At 53.4% G+C, this 17,117-nt stretch overlaps 1 protein-coding gene across 6 annotated transcripts in view; it reads right to left on the bottom strand.

The window, feature by feature from the left end:
- TTC7A (tetratricopeptide repeat domain 7A) overlaps positions 1-17,117 on the bottom strand; it is a 153,718-nt gene that overhangs the window by 42,942 nt on the left and 93,659 nt on the right. For all 6 annotated transcript variants that reach the window (XM_074396840.1, XM_074396839.1, XM_003926740.4 and 3 more), the window contains 4 exons: positions 9,380-9,497; positions 7,877-7,934; positions 6,990-7,062; positions 2,003-2,163 (listed from right to left, as the gene is read on the bottom strand). In XM_074396840.1, coding sequence (XP_074252941.1) covers positions 2,003-2,163; positions 6,990-7,062; positions 7,877-7,934; positions 9,380-9,497 — 410 coding nt within the window. The remainder of the gene's footprint in view (positions 1-2,002; positions 2,164-6,989; positions 7,063-7,876; positions 7,935-9,379; positions 9,498-17,117) is intronic.

The following is a 17,117-nucleotide window of genomic DNA, read 5'->3' as shown; positions in this document are numbered from 1 at the left end:
GGCGCGAGGATGGAGGGGATCAAAGCAAGGTACTAGCACTAGGAGTAGGGAACCTACATCTTTTGTGCATTTTCATTAAAAATAAAATGTTCTTACCTTGTATTGCTGTATTGTACTTGGGATTAACGAGACAAGGCAACTAATCCCTTGTCCACACACACTGTTTTCTCTGTGTTTTAGGATTTCCTAAGCTACCTGCCTTTGGGAGTACAGTGCCTGGAATTTTAGCAGTCTCTCTTTTTTTTTTTTGGAGACTGAGTCTCACTCTGTTGCCAAGGCTGGAGTGCAGTGGCGTGATCTTGGCTCACTGCAACCTCCACTTTCTAGGTTCAAGTGATTCTCCTGCCTCCTGAGTAGTTGGGATTATAGATGCCCTCCACCAAGCCTGGCCAATTTTTGTATTTTTATTACAGACAGGGTTTCACCATACTGACCAGGCTGGTCTTGAACTCCTGACCTCAGGTGATCCACCTGCCCAGGCCTCCCAAAGTGTTGGGATTATAGGCATGAGCCATAGAGCCTGGCCTTTAGTAGTCTCTTGAATGCTGTTGGGACAAGGCTCAGAATCAGGGCCAGCTACAAACACGAAGGACAGGCTGTGTCAAGTTGGCCACAGACTTTGCTTACACCTGGCTGTGAGCAGTGGGGACCTGTCTAGGCCAGGACGGAGGGGGAACAGGTGGGGCAGGGTCAGTGTGGACTAGGGCAAGCAGAGAGAGGCTCAGGGATATTGGGGCTGCAGACCAGGCTGACCAGCAGGATGAACAACCATCCTTGGCCTCAGTCACTGGGGCTTCCCTCTTCAGGGAGGCATATTACAGGGTTTATAGTTAGGAAACACTGCCACTCCCAAAACACCTTTCTTTAGTCTTGGGAGGAGGAAGCCACCACCAGCAGTGCTCAGCACTCTGGCAAAGGCCACAAGCAGAACTGTCTGCTGTCGTCTGAAGGAGGCCAAGAGTGCAGGAAAACCTGAGCCCACCCCTGTGCTCAGCCCTGCCTCTGACGGGCTGGGGATGGACAGAGGTGAAATGCCAGTGATGGGAACCTCTCTAAGCTGGGATCACTGTAGCTTCCCTTCATCACCCATCACTGCTGAGGCACCCCACCATTTTTTCCTAATCCTCTGTGAACCTATTTACACAGCGTGAGTCACCTATCAGGGTAGCCAGGACTCATTTCTTCCTCACTGTCTGCAGGGGGACAGCCTTGGGCTGGTTCTAAATAGCCTTCCTTCAAGCCCCAAGGTGGAACAGTGTGGAAGTGGGTTACTTAGGGGTCCTTCATCTGAGATCGCAGGATTCTGAAAAACAAAGCCTGTTATACTCAGTGTCACCTGCCCTTAGGAGCAGAAGGCAGAAATCAAAAGATGATTCCTCCTAGTTCCCTCCACAGAACAATGCAACCTCCCACCTCGGCTGGCCCGGCATGGCTTTGTTCCCAGTGTCCTGGCTGAGTGGCAGCAGGTCCTCTGTCCCCCCACCACTTAGGTCAAGTGCAACTTAAACCCTGCTCCAATAAGCGGGGCATCTGGCTGATGCAGTCAATGAGGGAGGTGGGGAGGCATGAAGGAGCCGGATCACACTGGAGGGAGATAACCCCTGTCTCTAGCTGCCAGCCTTGCTCATGCTAGAATCCCATCCTTGGCTGGCTGTGTCAGGACTATGATTAACTTACACAAGTTGGTGTCATCCCAAGGTTCATGCAGAGCCCAGGGCAGGGGGAAGCAGCCTAAACACGTGCATTGAGGCAGTCTCTCTTGTGGCCCACATAGACCCAACCTCATGGGGGCTGAGGAGCGACACAGGTACCCCATTCCCCACCAGGCACCTCCTGGTGCAGCACAACACAGCTGTCTGACGACCCCACTGGTCCTTCTGCATGCAGTGGGTGCTTACTCCATGTGTGTTGGCTGGCACTGTGGCAGGGTAGATGTGCAGGGGCACCTGCTGCAGTGGCCAGCCAGCTCCCCCATTGCCCAGAGTGTTCCCAGGGCACTCACTTGAAGTTCTCAGGGTGCTCTGTGATGGCCATGTTGACAACATCCAAGGCATGCTGGTGGTGCTTCTGGGCGGAGAAGAGCAGTGCCAGCAGGTGGAGGGCGTGGGCATCATCTCTGCACACTTTCAGGGCCTCCTGCAGCTGCTCCATGGCGCTGGAGATCTGTTGAAGGAACCCACCAGCTTAGTGCCCTTCCCCAGGCACATGCTGCCCTGGGATTCAGGAACCAGGTGCCAACCAGCAAGGGTGCCCAGGCTCAACTCAAGGGAGCCCCAGCCACTGGGGGCAGGGATGCTGCTGTGAGAAAGCACCTGCCCCAGACAGCCTGGAGAGGAGGAGTCTGCTGTCACACTCAGGAGTAAAGAGGAGCAGATTTATGGAGCGGCACAAAGGACTGGGCAGCCATGGGAAGCACTTCCTAAATGGGGGGAGTGGGAGCCACAGAGAGAGGCAGCTGCATGTGGAAACATCACCCTGGAGTTCTGCTGACATGTCAGGAGACCCTGCTCTCCAGGAGGAGATGATGCTCCAGGTAGGGGGTGCTGCTTGACCATAGACAGGGAAGTACATGGAGGCAAGTGCCTAGAAGAGGGAGAGACTGACCTCTAACAGGGGCACAGTGGGAATCTGGGACTAGAATCCAGATTCTAGTCTTATGTTTTGTTTTCAATTCAACAAATAATTATTAAGTATGGTTCTGGACAGGTGGGATGCGGTCAGATTACGCAGGGCCAGGAAAGCCACACTCAAAGGGTCTGGATTTAGATGTGGCCTCAGGAAAGCCTTTCCTTCCATTGGCGGGGGAGAACAGAGGTCACCACGGGTCCCAACTTTCACTGGCTTGAGTTTGCTGCCTCCCTTCTCAAGCCACTGCATGAAAGAGGTCAGGCCCCAGCTGCTTCAGTAGCTCAGTCAGTGAGCCTAGGAGGGGCCGGTGCAGCACAGAAGGGCACCTTCTACTGCTCCCGCCAACCCTGCAGGCAGGACTCCAGCGCTCTGCTGGATCTGGCTACAGAGGGCATGGGTGATTTGCAGCTGTGGCCAGGGCCCCACCTGCAAGTGGTAACAGGGTTACGGGGTCAGTTGGTGCCCCAGTACATCCTACAGGGACTATTTTAGGACTGAGACCACGTACCTTCTTGGCTGCCTGCCATCTTGCCAGAATGGGTCTCTGCCCATAGCTGGACTTATAGGAGGATGTGGAAGATTCAAGGAGCTCTTTTCTGAAGAGACCGTTCTCAGCACAACACAACGCCCCTAGGATGGGTCTCAAAGGTCCCCTGGATGCAAGAGACACCTGAGGCCCCTTTCCTCGCCTCCGATTCCATCTCTTAGCATCTCCACTCATCTACATTTAGCTGGGGAGGTCACTACCCTCAGAAAAAGCTCTCTGCCCCACATGCCCTGGCCTGCACACCCCTGGCAAGGTCTGGGGAATATTTCCACAAGCATTAAGGAGAAAAAAAGAATTCTGGCAGTCGCCAACATAAACTCTCTTCTTCAAAAGAGGCTGGCCAGTCCTAGTGACTGTAGCAGCCTCTTACGCAGTCCCGTGTGACCTGCAAGGTGGCCTTCTACCCCCTTACATCATCTCCTTATTCTCTACAAAACACCACAGAGTCTCTGGCGTGGCCCCTGCACCCTGCTGGGCACCTGTGCACCACGCCCTGCCTGGATTTGGATGTCCCCACCTGCTGCCTGCCATCTGAGCTGATTGGTCCTGCTCGTTTTGGCCAGTGGAGAGGTCCTATATTTGTGAATACACAGGAGCTGGGTTCTAGAGTTGGCGCTGCTGCTCACTCACCTTTGTTCTTGTTGCTCTCTGAATTGAGTTTCCTTATGTGCAAATTAGGCATATGCTTTTCCATGGAAGGGCCCAAAGAGCTAATGTATGTGCAAAAAAAAAAAAAAAAAGCTATCTTCTAACCCTTCCATCCTTTTCAAATGGAAGAGCGAGTGAGCAGCAGAGCAGACGCTCCCAGATGGGGGTCCTGATTCCAGGCCAAGTGCTCTTGTGTGAGACCTGCAGGCTGCTAAGCCTGTGCTAGGGTGAGTGAGGGGCCTGGCCTCAAAGCTGTCTCAGGTCAAGGCCAGCTCTCTTTGTGCTATGGGTTCAGGGGCACAGCAGGACCCAGCTGGCCATCTCCTCCTCACCCCCTATTCCTAGCACCTCTGACCTGGCCCGATTCCCCAGGATACAGGATCTCCTCTCCCCCACACACTGCTGCCTCACTGAGCAGCGCCCTTAGCTTGAGGCTCTGCACCCTGCAGAAAGGCTGCGACCAGGTCTGGAGAGGGAGGTTGGGAGAGAACCTTGCAGCAGACTGGAGGGTGGAGGGCCAGGAAGGCCTGGCCCTGGAATAGAGAATCTGCCAGCCACATACCCAGGGCTGACGAGGGCCTCCCCTCTGAACATGTTCATGCGTGGATGGGGAAAGAACCTGATGTGTGGCTGACAGATAAATACCCTCTCCCGCTGAGAGGCTCTGGGGTCAGGTTGGGATGGGGCTCCTGGCTCTGCCACTTCCTAGCTGGCATCTTAGGGCAAGAGGACTCACCTCTCTGAGCTGCAGTTTTGCTGCTACAAAATGAGGATAATGGTTAAAACTATTTCAATGTCCATGAAGATGAAACACTGTGAAAAATGTCTTGCAAAGTGCTGGTGGAACAAACACTTTTGAAGCGTGAATTTCCCCCTTCAAGCCCCAAAGCCAGAAAGCTAAGGAACAGGAAAGACCTTTCCTTCCAGTCTGAAGGCACGTGTCCCTCTCAGGCCTGGGAGCTGCGTTACTCCTGTGACTCTGTCCATATCAGGGCTCCATCCCCACAGGAACCTCATGAGTCTCTTTTTAAAAGTCTTGCTCCTTGCCAGACCTCAGATTTAGCCTTCCACCCTCCTCGTGGGGACTTGGGTCCCCAGTTTGCCTGGCTTCTGTGTTGGTCTCCAGCCTGACCTCTGTGCAGGCTATGGGCACTAGTGCCAGGCCCAGAGTTCTCCCCTGGGCACCTTACTTTGTGGATAGGTCAAAGAGCATATGAGGAGGAGGCTAAGCTCAGCGGGGCCACTGGTTCGGCTTGTCGGTGCCCCAAAGGCTGCTCCTGTGCTGGTGACTCCACCAGAGCAGACTCCATTATCCTGGGTAATATATCCAAATCCACAGCCATCACTGTGTGGTCAGCCAGGCGTGATCTGGGCAGGATGGGCCGGCTAGGGGCCTCAGAGACCCAGGCAGGCTAGGACTCTAGCTTACAATCCATTCAGGGAGTTCTCACCTCCCTGAGGCTCCCAAAATGAGGTCTCCGAGGAAACGGCACTAGGCTCACTGGCCTGGCATGCCATCTCTCCAGGAGGATGGATGCTATTCATCAGAGAGGCGTGAATAATTGAGTAGATTAAAAAATGCATCACCAAAGGGTTATCATTCACTTGATTAGCAAAAAAAGCACTGGTTCTTTTACAGAAAACTAAAAATAAAGTGGTGTCAGGTGTCTTTCTGTTGGTGTTCCTGGGAGCGGAGGCGCACAGAGGACCTGGGGTCAGGAGTGAGGAGTGGGAACAGGGCGGGACACAGCCTAGAGGTGGAGGAGGATGTAGGGAGTCACAGGGGGTGGGGATGGTGCAAGAGGAAGGCAGCCAGGCCGCTAAAGACAGCAGAAACAATAGCAGGAATGACATCAATGACATCAGGGCCGTTTTGAGGAAAAAATGGTTGAGACAGAACGACCTGGAGAGGGAGACGGAATGACTCAGAAACACAGTGATAGGTCAGGTCAGGTCAGGACACACACAGGCACAGGGACAAGGATCTAGGCGTGGGGTGAGAGGGAAGGGGTCCCAGCACTGAGAGTAACTGTGATGAGAGGAGCCAGACTGATGCAGGTCAGAGCCTGGCTGTCCCAGAGGCAGGAGAAACGCAGCTTGCTGAGCTGACCCTAAGATCAAGACCCGGCTGGTAAGCACGCTCCCAGGGCCCCATCTCCAAAAAGGTCAGGGGAGCAGAGTACCTGGACCCTGTGGGCTATGGATCAGAGGCCTGGGTTCTGTGCTGGCTTGGCCTCAGTAGTGTCCTTGGGTATAAAATGGGGCGGCTGTGGCCTGCCTCCTCAAAAGGTAGGGCTTCCTAGGCTATGCGGGGACATAGCAGCACCCCCAGCATGCAGGGCTGCCCTCCACCCAACAGCAAGTACACGGGCTTCTGCGGGCTTCCCTCCACCAGCCTGGAGCTCAGCCCATTTCCTGGGTGGTACAGGTGAGGAGAGCCGCACCATAGGAGCCAAAGGTTTGTCTGCAGTCCCTGGGCAGTCAGGTGGGGCGTTGGCAGGCATCAGGGCCAAGCCACCTGAGAGGCCCTGTTTTGGAGGCTAGGTGTGCGCCCAGAGCACCAGGTTGCAGGCTGAGGTGCCACAGGAAAGCAAAGAAGGCTTTGAAGGACCTGAGGTGGGGAATCCTGGACACACCAGCATCCTCCAGCACCCTTGGGAAAAAGGCAGGTCTGCTTGCAGAGTTGTGGTGGGGGTGGTCCCAGTGGGGCTAAGGTAGTCAGCAGACGGGAGGCCCCTATGGGACCCCAGAGGCCAAGACCTGATGGTGGCATCCACAGAGTCAAGGAGTAGCTTGGGGGTCACAGGGAAAGCCCAACCTGCAACAGCTCCATAAGCCCATCACTCTGTCCCCAAGACCCTTGGGAAAAGGCCAGTGGAAGGCAAGGACACGAACAAATGAGTGACAGGCCACTGAAATGTTCTAGGGGAAGGGAGGACAAAGAATACTCCCTTTCTGTGTGCCTGCCAGGGCTTTACCCACATTACCTGACCTCAACCTCACTGGGCCCCTCCGAAGAGGGCTCAAAGGGCTCACAAGACAGACAAGGAAACAGACTCAGGGAGGCAAAGTCACTTGCAGAGGGTCACACAGCTGGTAAGCCAGATTTCCAGGAGAAGATCAGCAGCTCCTGGGGACCTGAGGGTTAGGAACAGTGACAACCCACCTGTCGGACGAGGGCCAGCTGCAGCGAGACATAGAGGATGACCTGGGGGTCGCCAGGCGCCAGCTGCTGAGCTCTGTATGGGGAGAGGAAGTGACAAATCAGGCACCAGGGGTTGAGTGACCAACGTGTGACTTAGGCGTCCAGCATCCCAGCCCTGCGCTGGGTGCTATGAGGCAATATGCTGGGGGATTCTACAAGGCCCTGCTTCAGGGGGGCGTCTGGCCGGCAGATGAAGACCAAGGCAGAAGGCCCACAGGCAGCCCAAGGCAGGGATGGTGGGCCTGAGGGGGCTGGCACTTGCTGAGGTAGGGGCCACCTGGGAGGGCTCCCCTGGGGTGACAGACCCCGAAGGAGGAGGAAGACGGGATGAATACACATCCCATGGCAGAGAGGGAGTGACAAGTCAGGCACCAGGGTAGAGAAGCTGGCCCTGCTGCTCTGAGCATCTGCCAGGAAATCCCTGTAAGGGCTGGGGATGGTGGGAGGGGTAGGTGGGTTTAGTGGGAGGGGTGCCTGGGGAGGAGCTAGAAGGAGGCAAATACCATTTTTGAGCCCCTGTTACACTGATTGTGCAAGGTGCTTTTTCTGTTTCATCTCCTATAATCCCTGCAACAGCAATGGGTTACTATTCCCATTTTAGATACCTGAGTCCTGGGAGAGCAGGGACTGAGACTGGTGGCTGCTGGAGGCCCCCAGAGCTGAGGGCAGGGCTCAGCTGCCTGCCCAACCCCAAAGGCCATCCCTGTTTGCTGTGTGCAGTTTCCTCATTCATAAAATGAAGATAGAAATGTTTGTTCTGCCCACATCAGAGGGTCCGATGAGGTAAAGCTTGTGAATGTGCCACCAAAGACAAGAGGGGCCTCTGCTGCAGGTGGGAGCCTCCTCACCTCTCCAGCGTCTGTAGCGCCTTCCGGTGCAATTCATCTTGCTTGGACTTCAGGGTGGCTGCAGGGGACAGGACAGAGACTGAGCCATCACAGGTCACCGAAGAGTACCAGGCCAGCCCTGCACCATCCTCAAAGGATACAGCTCTGCAGAAAGAGGCACCACCAGGGCCCCATCTGGCAAACCTCAAACTCCAGCAGCCTGGGCTGATGCCCTGGCCTCTAGCACATTCCTTGGCATGCCAGTCACTTCTACTCCCTTGCCTTCTCCACCACCTGAACCACCTTAACCCTTTCAAAGGCCGATGCCTGCAAGCATTCCATGACACGGGCATCCATCCAGAAGGCCGACGCCTTGAGAGAAAGGCCACCACCTCTGCCTGGCCCATGCACCTTCCTAGGCTTCCTGGCCCACTAGGAAGTTTGAACCCAAACCAGGCACCTTTCTGGTAAACTGCATCCCATTTTAAATGCAGCAGGGCAGGTGTTCTTAGCCTTGGCTGCACACTTAACTACTACCCAGAAAGCTTAAACATGACTGCATCCAGGCCCCACCCAGACCAGATCAGAATCCCACCGGCAAGGATCAAGCATTGACAGTTGTCAGAGCTCCCCAGATTCGAAAGCTTAGAAAGCAACTGCTACTTGTAGAGCTAAAGGGACAAGGAGGGTGTTTTGCTCAAAGTAGACTTTGACAAAGGGACTGATGATCCCCTCACTTGACCAGCATGTGCAGGGCTCATTTACACCTAAAGTCACCGTGACGGCCACTCCCAGCAACTGGCATTTGGGGGAGGTGGGACGGGCTGATTACTATTCCAGCTTTGGCCTGGGTGGCGGCCTGTCACTCCTCATCCCTCAAGCTACAAGGAGATGACTGTAGGTGGCTGTCTGACTGATGGGGGGAGACACATGGCTGAGCTGGTAGGGTTGGCAAGAGAAAGCCAGGTGTGGGGCAGGAAGGAGCAGAATCCATTAGCTGAAGACAAGTAGTTATTAAGCACCTGCTGTGTACCCAGCCCTATGCCATGTATTGAGGGGGATTTAAAAGGCTCCAGAAGATCATAGCAGTGCTGAGGGTAAACGCAGTCCTATGAGAAGCAGAATGAAGACACTGTGGGGTGGAGGGCTGATGATCTAATACAGGCAGAAAATAGGAGTTCCACTGAGAAGATTAGCATGGGCTTTGCTGGAGTTGGAGCTGGGCCTTGAGGGGAACTGGATCAATAAAGAGGGGAGAGGAAGGCATGTTTGAGGGTGGCGACAGTCTGGGCACAACTGTGGAAATAGGTCTGAGGAGCATGCGTGTGTGTGTGCACACGTGTATATGTGCGTGTGTGCACGTGCATGTGTGTGCGCACACATGGGCATCTGTCCCAGAGGAGTACCTGGTATCTATGGAGGCAAGGCCTGAGGGGAGGGGCACCGGTAGGACAAGATGCCTCAGAAGCAGTTAGGAAGCCTGAGACTTCCCTAAGCAGAGGCTTCCTGGGGCCTGGCACTCACCGTCAGTGGCCTGCAGGCTATAGGTGAGACCCAGTGCCAGGTAGCCCTTGGGGAGGAACTCCCCGGCTTCCTCTCCGAGGCTGATCACCATCATGGCAAAGCGCTCTGCTTCTTCCAGCTGCAAAAAGGAGAGACAGAGGTCATGGGGGTGGGGTTGGAGTTTCCTCTACCAGTGAGTGACTCCCTGGATCTGTTCACGAAACAGAAGCCTTGTGTTCAGGGTCGCAGGGCCTTACCTCTCACAGGGAGAAGCTTCCTTGCCCCAGAGATCCCAGCTCCCCAAAGCTTGTTGTGCTGAGAGCATGAACCCAAGACTGGCCAGTCCATGGCAGCCCCTTTTCCACCACCTCTGTAGGGCCCTGTGTCTGTGCCTGTTCTGCTCAGCAGAGAGAGGAGAGGCAGGGCCCGGGCAAGCAGGGGTCTGTGGCTGGGCCTCAGAAACATGTGCCTTGCTGGATGTCTCCAGCTCCATGGAGCAGACAGGCTGCCACTCTGGCTCCATCTGTGAGCTCACTCCCTCTCTGAGACAACCAGCTCAAATTTTCAGGGGAAAAAGGCCTGGGGCTGTTTTTGTCCTGGGAGCAGGAGGAATTGTTCCAGTTGGAAACAGACCAACCAGTATGGGTCACATGTGTACACATCATCACATATGACATGGGACACAAAGGGGCACACACAAGGCGGGCCTGGGGACACTCTGGGCCCCCACAGGTATCAGGCCAGTTTAGGGGGCAGGGGACAGCCAGGGGCCTTGGGCATGTCCACTCATGGCACACATGCCCCCAAGAAAGTTCCCCTCCCTCCCATCCAACCCAGAAAATGTTATCTGTCCATATGTAGTGGTAGTGTGCCCAAGTTCATGTCACTGAAAATGTCAGTTTCCAGAGAGGGTGGGGATGCTTCCTCTGCCAGCAAGACTGACTGGCTCTGACACACAGCAAGAGACTGAATGCCACATGCAAACCCTTCAGTGTCCCCCAGACAGAGGCTCACAGAATCAGGCAACCAGGGAATGAGATTGAAACCCAAGTTGGCTTCTGGCCCCAAAGCCAGAGCTGCCCCTGCCTGGCCCTCATCCCTGCTCAGGCCCATCCCCTTAGCAGGAGATGGGCAACTCTGGGCATCTTAGGGCATGACCACTGGCCATAGGTAGGAAGAGAATCTGTGGATTCTCTCTCCCTGGAGTTAGGAAGTGAGATCATGAGACAGAGGCTATTAGCCAGGGTGAGCTATGTGCAAACTGAAAGAGGAGAGAGGGGAAAACAACGTGGAAGCACAGAGAAGCCGAGGAAGCTACATGATGGCCTGGAGGGATACGGCGGGAGAGGCTATCTGCCCACCACGCCCGACTCAGCTGACCACAGCAGCCCTCCTTGTGGGTGAGCTCCAGCTGCCAACTTGGGCACTGGTCTGCTTCCTGATTGTTGGGCTGGCCAATGGAAGGATGAGGGTATCTGGGGAACTGGGTTTCTGTCTTTGGCACCAATAGGCCCGAGAACCCAGGGTTCATGGGAGGCCATAGTTGGGGAAACCCCACAGCTGTCTACAGCTCAGCCTCAGCTGGTCAGGTGCAACCAGGGCTGTAGATGCTCTCTCCTGGGCCATGAGGCAGCAGGACTCAGGAGGGCTCCCAGGGTCTGAAGCCAGAGCCCCATGGTGAGAAGAGCACTGGAAGACAAGCCCCAGTCCTGGCTAAGCACCCAACAGCTGTGGGGCTTGAAGAACACACTTAGCTTCTGTGTCCCAAAAGTCCTCATCTGTAAAACGGCAGGTTGGACCCACACTCTTCCCTCCTCCCCACAGCCTTCCACTAAGGCTTTTGCAGTACCAGGCTCTGTGCTAGGCCTGGCTGGGGAGCTGACACGGGAGGCACAGACCCGGCAGGGCCGGGTGGCCCCTAGTTAAGGCCCCACCGTTTGGTGCTGACGTGGGGCTACTGGAACTCCAAGAGCTTATCATGTGGCTGTAGTTAACCCAGGAAGTGCCACAGGAGGTGGGACAGGAGGCAACAAGGGAGGGGAAAGTAAGCAAACAGCACCCTCTTTCCTTCCTAATACACCCCTGGCTGATGAGGCTCACCTCACACACTATCTCAGGTAGTATGATGGTCCATAACAAGCTTTCTGATAAACACTAAGCACAAGTTAAAAAACGCATCCGGACACCGTCTGCATTCCACGAATATATACTCTTCCCATGGTCATGTCAGTCTACTCAGCAAATGCCAGCTTCAGCTCCTACAACCCATGCAGAGAGGATGTCAGGAACACGGCTCAGCAAAGACTGGCCAAGTATCCGTTCTGGATTAAAAGAGCTCATCATCCTTTAGCTTTAAAAAGTGAAGACATACACCCTTCACTTGTCCAGCTTGTGATCCACTCTGACCCCGAGATCAGCAGCATTCCTTGTCTAGTACTTGCTAGCATTGTTCATGTAGTTTAAAACAGTCTCTAAGCATAGTATCAGCATTTGCCTCAAATCAAAATCCCATGGCTTAATGTACCATCTCCCTATATGGCCAACATCATTTAATTTCTTTTTCTTTTTTAAAAAATAGAAATGGGGTCTCACTATGTTATCCAGACTGGTCTTGAACTCCTGGGCTCAAGCAATCTTCCCGCCTTGGCCTCTCGAAGTGCTGGGATTGCAGAGTTAGGCACTGCACCTGGCCAGGCTCATATACATACATATGTACAGGTATATCAATGACAACTACTTATACATACAATATATATGTGTGTACATATATAGATATATACATATTTTATATATGTATTATACAATTAATCTTCCAGGGTTAAAAAAAAAAATCTCAGCCTGTCTTAGATGGCAAGTGCCATCTAAGTCCCCGCTCCTCATAGCTACATGATCTGACAAATTGGGAAGTGGCATCAAAGACCCTCTGGAATCTAGAGAGTAGACATTACTGCCTGCCTTTTGTCTCTCAGCCAGATCCCTCACCACAGAAAAGGAGCGACTCCACACAAGGAGAAGCTGGTACCTCCACAGCCCCACACAGTCCACCATGCTGAGCTGGTCGAGCGTTCCACTCCCCCAGGGTCCACTCACCCCCACTGCGGGTAATACACTGGAGCATTTCCGATCTTATTCTCTGATAATCTATAGTCTATTTCAAGGTTTGTTTGTTGGTTTGTTTCTTTTTTTTTTGATGGGGTCTTGCTCTGTAGTCCAGGCTGGAGTGCAGTGGCATGATCGTGGCTCACTGCAGCTTTGACCTCCTGAGCTCAAGCGATCCTCCCACCTCAGCCTCCCAAGTAGCTGGAACCACAGGCACACACACCATCATGCCAGGCTGATTTTTACTTGTTTCTTTTTATTTTTTGTAGAGACGAGGTAGGGTGGGTCTCACTATGTGGTCTCGGCTGGTCTCAAACTCCTGGGCTCAAGCAATCCTCTCCACTTGGCCTCTCAAAATGTTGAGATTATAGGCATGAGCTACTGTCCCAGCCTCAAATTTTGTTTTTCAGAGTTCTATTTCACAGTCCACTAATGGACTCCACTTGCGTGTGATCCGGAAACACTGCTCTCATCAGATGGCTGTGGAGCGGCCCAGCGCCTGCCCTCCTGCTCTACTCTAGACGCCTTCCTCCATGCCTAGCACCTCATGTGCCCTTTCCAGTCTCCAGACACTTCCTACTTGTGGCCTCCAAGTCAACAGCTGGTGGCTCTGTAATCCAGGCTGCTGCTTCTGCAGCAAGCTCAGGTTACAGCACTGGGCCCTCCTTGCTCATCAAAATATTTCTAGGGTGAGGAGTTTCCAGGGTTCTCTTCAACCTTCCTTTTCCCAGTGATACACCACTCTTGAATGCCTTCTTTATATAGGGCAGCCATGGAACCTCACCACTAACACCCAGGTGAAGATCCTTCCTGCCTCCTCCTCTGCAGTTCTAGAGTGATTAAGGGCTCCCCTGGCATTTTCACAGCACCACAGCTACCTGATGGCATTGGGGTTTCACAGCAGAAGGTGCCGAGGCATGGGGAGCTGGCCTGAAGCAACCTAGCCAACGACACCCGTCTAGAAAGTAGCAGAACTGTGTTTCCAACCCATCTCCTGACACTAATTCACCCTCTGTAGGTTTTCATTTTCCTCCTCTCTGACCCTTGGGAAAAGGGATGCACTGAAGGACATAATGTTTTCATCCTTTGTTTCGTGTTATATAAGTAAGGAAGCACTTCCTGTGACTTTACAAATTCCTCTGTCTCTCCAGGGTCTCAAATTTGGTCCCTATGCAGCCTGGCTTCTTGCTCACACACTCTGTGAATGCCCAGGACTGCCTTCCATTTCAAGGGTTACTTCACCTTGCAGTGAGCCAAAGAGGTTTACCCTCGTCCTCTCTTTCTGGAACTAGAGGAAGTTCATTTCTGAGCCTGCAGAGTTTTGTTTAAAGAGCACCTCCAGTTTCTCCTTAGTTCCTTCCCACAGAGCCCGGAACCTGCTGTTAGCTGATCTACTGAAAAATCCCCTTTTTTTCCTCCCTGGGAGGAGTAGGCACTCTTTCTAATTTCTACAAGCTGGTGGCAGGAGGGCTGGCATTCTTTCTTCCCTGCCTCATCAACACTTAATCCATCTTCCTGGCTCTGCCCACCCCTGAATTTGAAAAATGAAGTAAAAAACATAAAGGCACATCCTTTCTGTGTGCCTGCTATTTTCAAGGGTCTATCATTGTGATAGCTACCATTCAGGTACCTGCAGTGTGCTAAGCATGGGCACTCTTTTTTTTCTTTTTTTTTTTTTTTGAGACAGAGTGTTCCTCTGTTGCCAGGCTGGAGTGCAGTGGGGCAATCTTGGCTCACTGTAACCTCCACCTCCCAGGTTCAAGCGATTACCCTGCCTCAGCCTCCCAAGTAGCTGGGACTACAGGCACACGTCACCACACCCAGCTAATTTTTGTATTTTAGTAGAGATGGGGTTTCACCATGTTGGCCAGGATGGTCTTGATCTCCTGACCTCATGATCCTTCCGCCTTGGCCTCCCAAAGTGCTGCAATTACAGGTGTGAGCCACCATACTTGGCCTAAGCGGGGGCACTCTTCATGTCATCACTGATATTCATAGCTACCCTATAATGGTGGACATGATTGTTTCCAGGCTACAGATGAGGAATCTGAGGCATAGACAGGGTAAATTACTCCCTCAAAGTCACACAGCTAGTAAGTGGGCGTACACGGGTAGGCAGAGATTTGAACTCTAGCCTCTCTGCCTCCAAAGCCTACGCGCTTTTCCGCTACCCTCTTCCTGTCCTCCTCAGGAAGGAGATGAGAGATGGCATCAGAGACCTTTCCAAAGATGAGCATGCCCCATTTCCATTTTGCAAACTCCTCTCCTGTCCATGTGATACCACGTATGCATAGCCTATCCTCTTTGCCTCCTCTAAAGGTTTCAACTTTTTAAGTTAAATGAATTTTAAATAATTATTTGGAGGGATACAAAAAAATACTTACATCTCTCTTTCCTTCTGCTGCAAAAATAGGGACCCTGGCAGAAGGCTGGCCGTGCCAAGGCAGGAGGTGGCCATGCAGGCCTCTCTGATTTCAGCATTGGCGCCACTGAGTCAGAGCCTGGGAAGCCCTCCCTCACCCAGGGGAGCCTCAGGCTAAGCCCCAGGGTCAGTGTTCTCTTATTCCAAACCCAACCCTGCTCAGCTACTCCCGCCCTGGTACAAACCCCCAATCAGCCGGCCAGCATGTGACCATGCAAGTCCCTCTGCCTGCCACAGTCCCCAAGAGACAACCTTGCTTTCAGACCCAGACCCGTTCTAGGGTGTCCAACAGTGGCTCTGGGCATGAGGACAGGACGTGGGGACAGCAGGTGCTCCGCCTCTGGGCACGTGGCCACCCAGTCCAGCTTCACCCAGCACAACTCGTTTTTCAAATGTCCTAGTTTCAGCCTCCCTTCCTGCAACCCAGGCCAAATTGTCCACCCCCAGATTTCTGTCCCCTGCTCATGGGGCTTGGCTGGGCCTGCTGGGGGCTGACGTGAGCCAGAATAACTGTGAAGGCAGGAGACAAAGGGGGTGTGAGACGCCTTTTGGGATCCGTGCCCTGTCTCATGCACGAACACCCACTGCCTGCCAGGCAGACCCATTCTTTTCACTGCGGGCCTTGGGAACAGGGCTGCCCTGGACTCTCACACAGGGCTGCCCCACTCTGGGCCCCCCTACAGAACTTGGGATGGTGAGCAGGGACCCAGCAGAAGGATGGGGCTCAAACATGAAATCTGTGGGAAGCCTGTTGCCTCCCTTCTCAGAACCCTTGGATACCCTACAGCCTGTACTCTTTACTCAGGGAGCAAGGATTAGCTGCAGAGTGCAGGAAGAACCCCTGAACCAAATACAGATCCCTCATCCCATCCCTTCCTGGCCAGATGGGGTGTGTGTTGCTTGGTTAGTTACTAGTATAGCACCTACTATATGCAGGCTTCCTGTCGGGGAGAGGGGGTCAGAATGCAAGACACGGTGAGTAAGCAATTTCTCCATCTAGTTGGGAAGTCACGCACCACATAAGACAAAATTCATTGCCAAGTGAATGTGCCCGTTGGCAAGAAGGATCCATCCAGTGAGCACTAGGTGCTGAGCCCCGGGCTGGGGTTTCAAAGAAGAGACAGACAATTCCTGCACTCAAGAAACACAGAGGATCACAGTGTGACGTGATCTGTATCCAAGACAGGTAGGAGGTACAGGGGGTGAAGCTTCCAGATCAAGGAAGGTTGCCAGGAGCCCACCCCCAGGCCACCCTCGGGACGTCACTCTAGCTTGTGCCTGATTTAAACCCTGGCTCAAACTAGCCCCTAAACCCAAATATGCTGCTCAGCTGAAGTTAAACAGCTCACTCTTCTCCCTGATTCTGATGACAAGTCTGCATGTTTAAGTTTCCTTTTGGGCTTTTCTATTTATGTTGTCATTGATTACTTTGCTCCTAACTCATCTGATTTCAATTTGGACTGATTTGATCCTAATTTTATTACCATGTAATCTGAATGCACATAATTACTGTAATTATGCTGCTGAGGGAAACAGCTCCTGCATGGTGGGAAGACCTAAATTTAGGGCTTCCTGGCAAGGGCGGCCATTGGCTGGGTGGACCCACAGCTACCTCAGAGCTGGCAGCCTTGAGGGGCACAGATGCCCTCCCCCGCTACACCCGCTCAAAGATGGGTATTTTGGGCTTCAGAGATGAGCTTGAGGCCCCTCTCAGAAGCCCTGGGAGCAAGCACGGGCCTGAGCTGGGGTCGGGGAGCCCACCTGCTCTACACACTCCAGCTCATACCAACACCCTCTGCTGCACGTGCTCAGCACCCATGCGCCAGCCACATCTAAAGTGCTTGCTCACAAGGCTGCCCTATCTCTGAGAACAAAATGCCAACTGTCTTACCTGGGAATCAAGGGTTCCCTGATACTCATGAAGCAGGGGAAAGCAAGCTGTGACGGAAGGGCCTGGCTCTGGCCCTCCTATATTCCCCCTTGTCCTCTGAGTCCAGTCCAAGGCTACCTCCTCCATGAAGCCTCCCTGGCCTGTCCAGCCCTCTCCTTACTTGGTCATTTATGTCCTACCTGAGGAGGAAAGGCTGTTTCCATTTTGCAGATGAGGAAACTGAGGCACAGTGAGGTTAGGTGCCTTACTCTAGGGTACCCAGTGGGTGGGCAGTGAAACTCTTAACCACCTAATTACACTGCTCCTTCCAAAAGCCTAGAGCTCATTACAGGACTGATCTCATGTCA

The sequence above is a fragment of the Saimiri boliviensis genome, chromosome 1, assembly GCF_048565385.1.
Source record: "Saimiri boliviensis isolate mSaiBol1 chromosome 1, mSaiBol1.pri, whole genome shotgun sequence".
Lineage (NCBI taxonomy): Eukaryota > Metazoa > Chordata > Mammalia > Primates > Cebidae > Saimiri > Saimiri boliviensis.
Note: the sequence above shows the minus strand (reverse complement) of the source record. Positions and strands in the feature narration are given on the sequence as shown.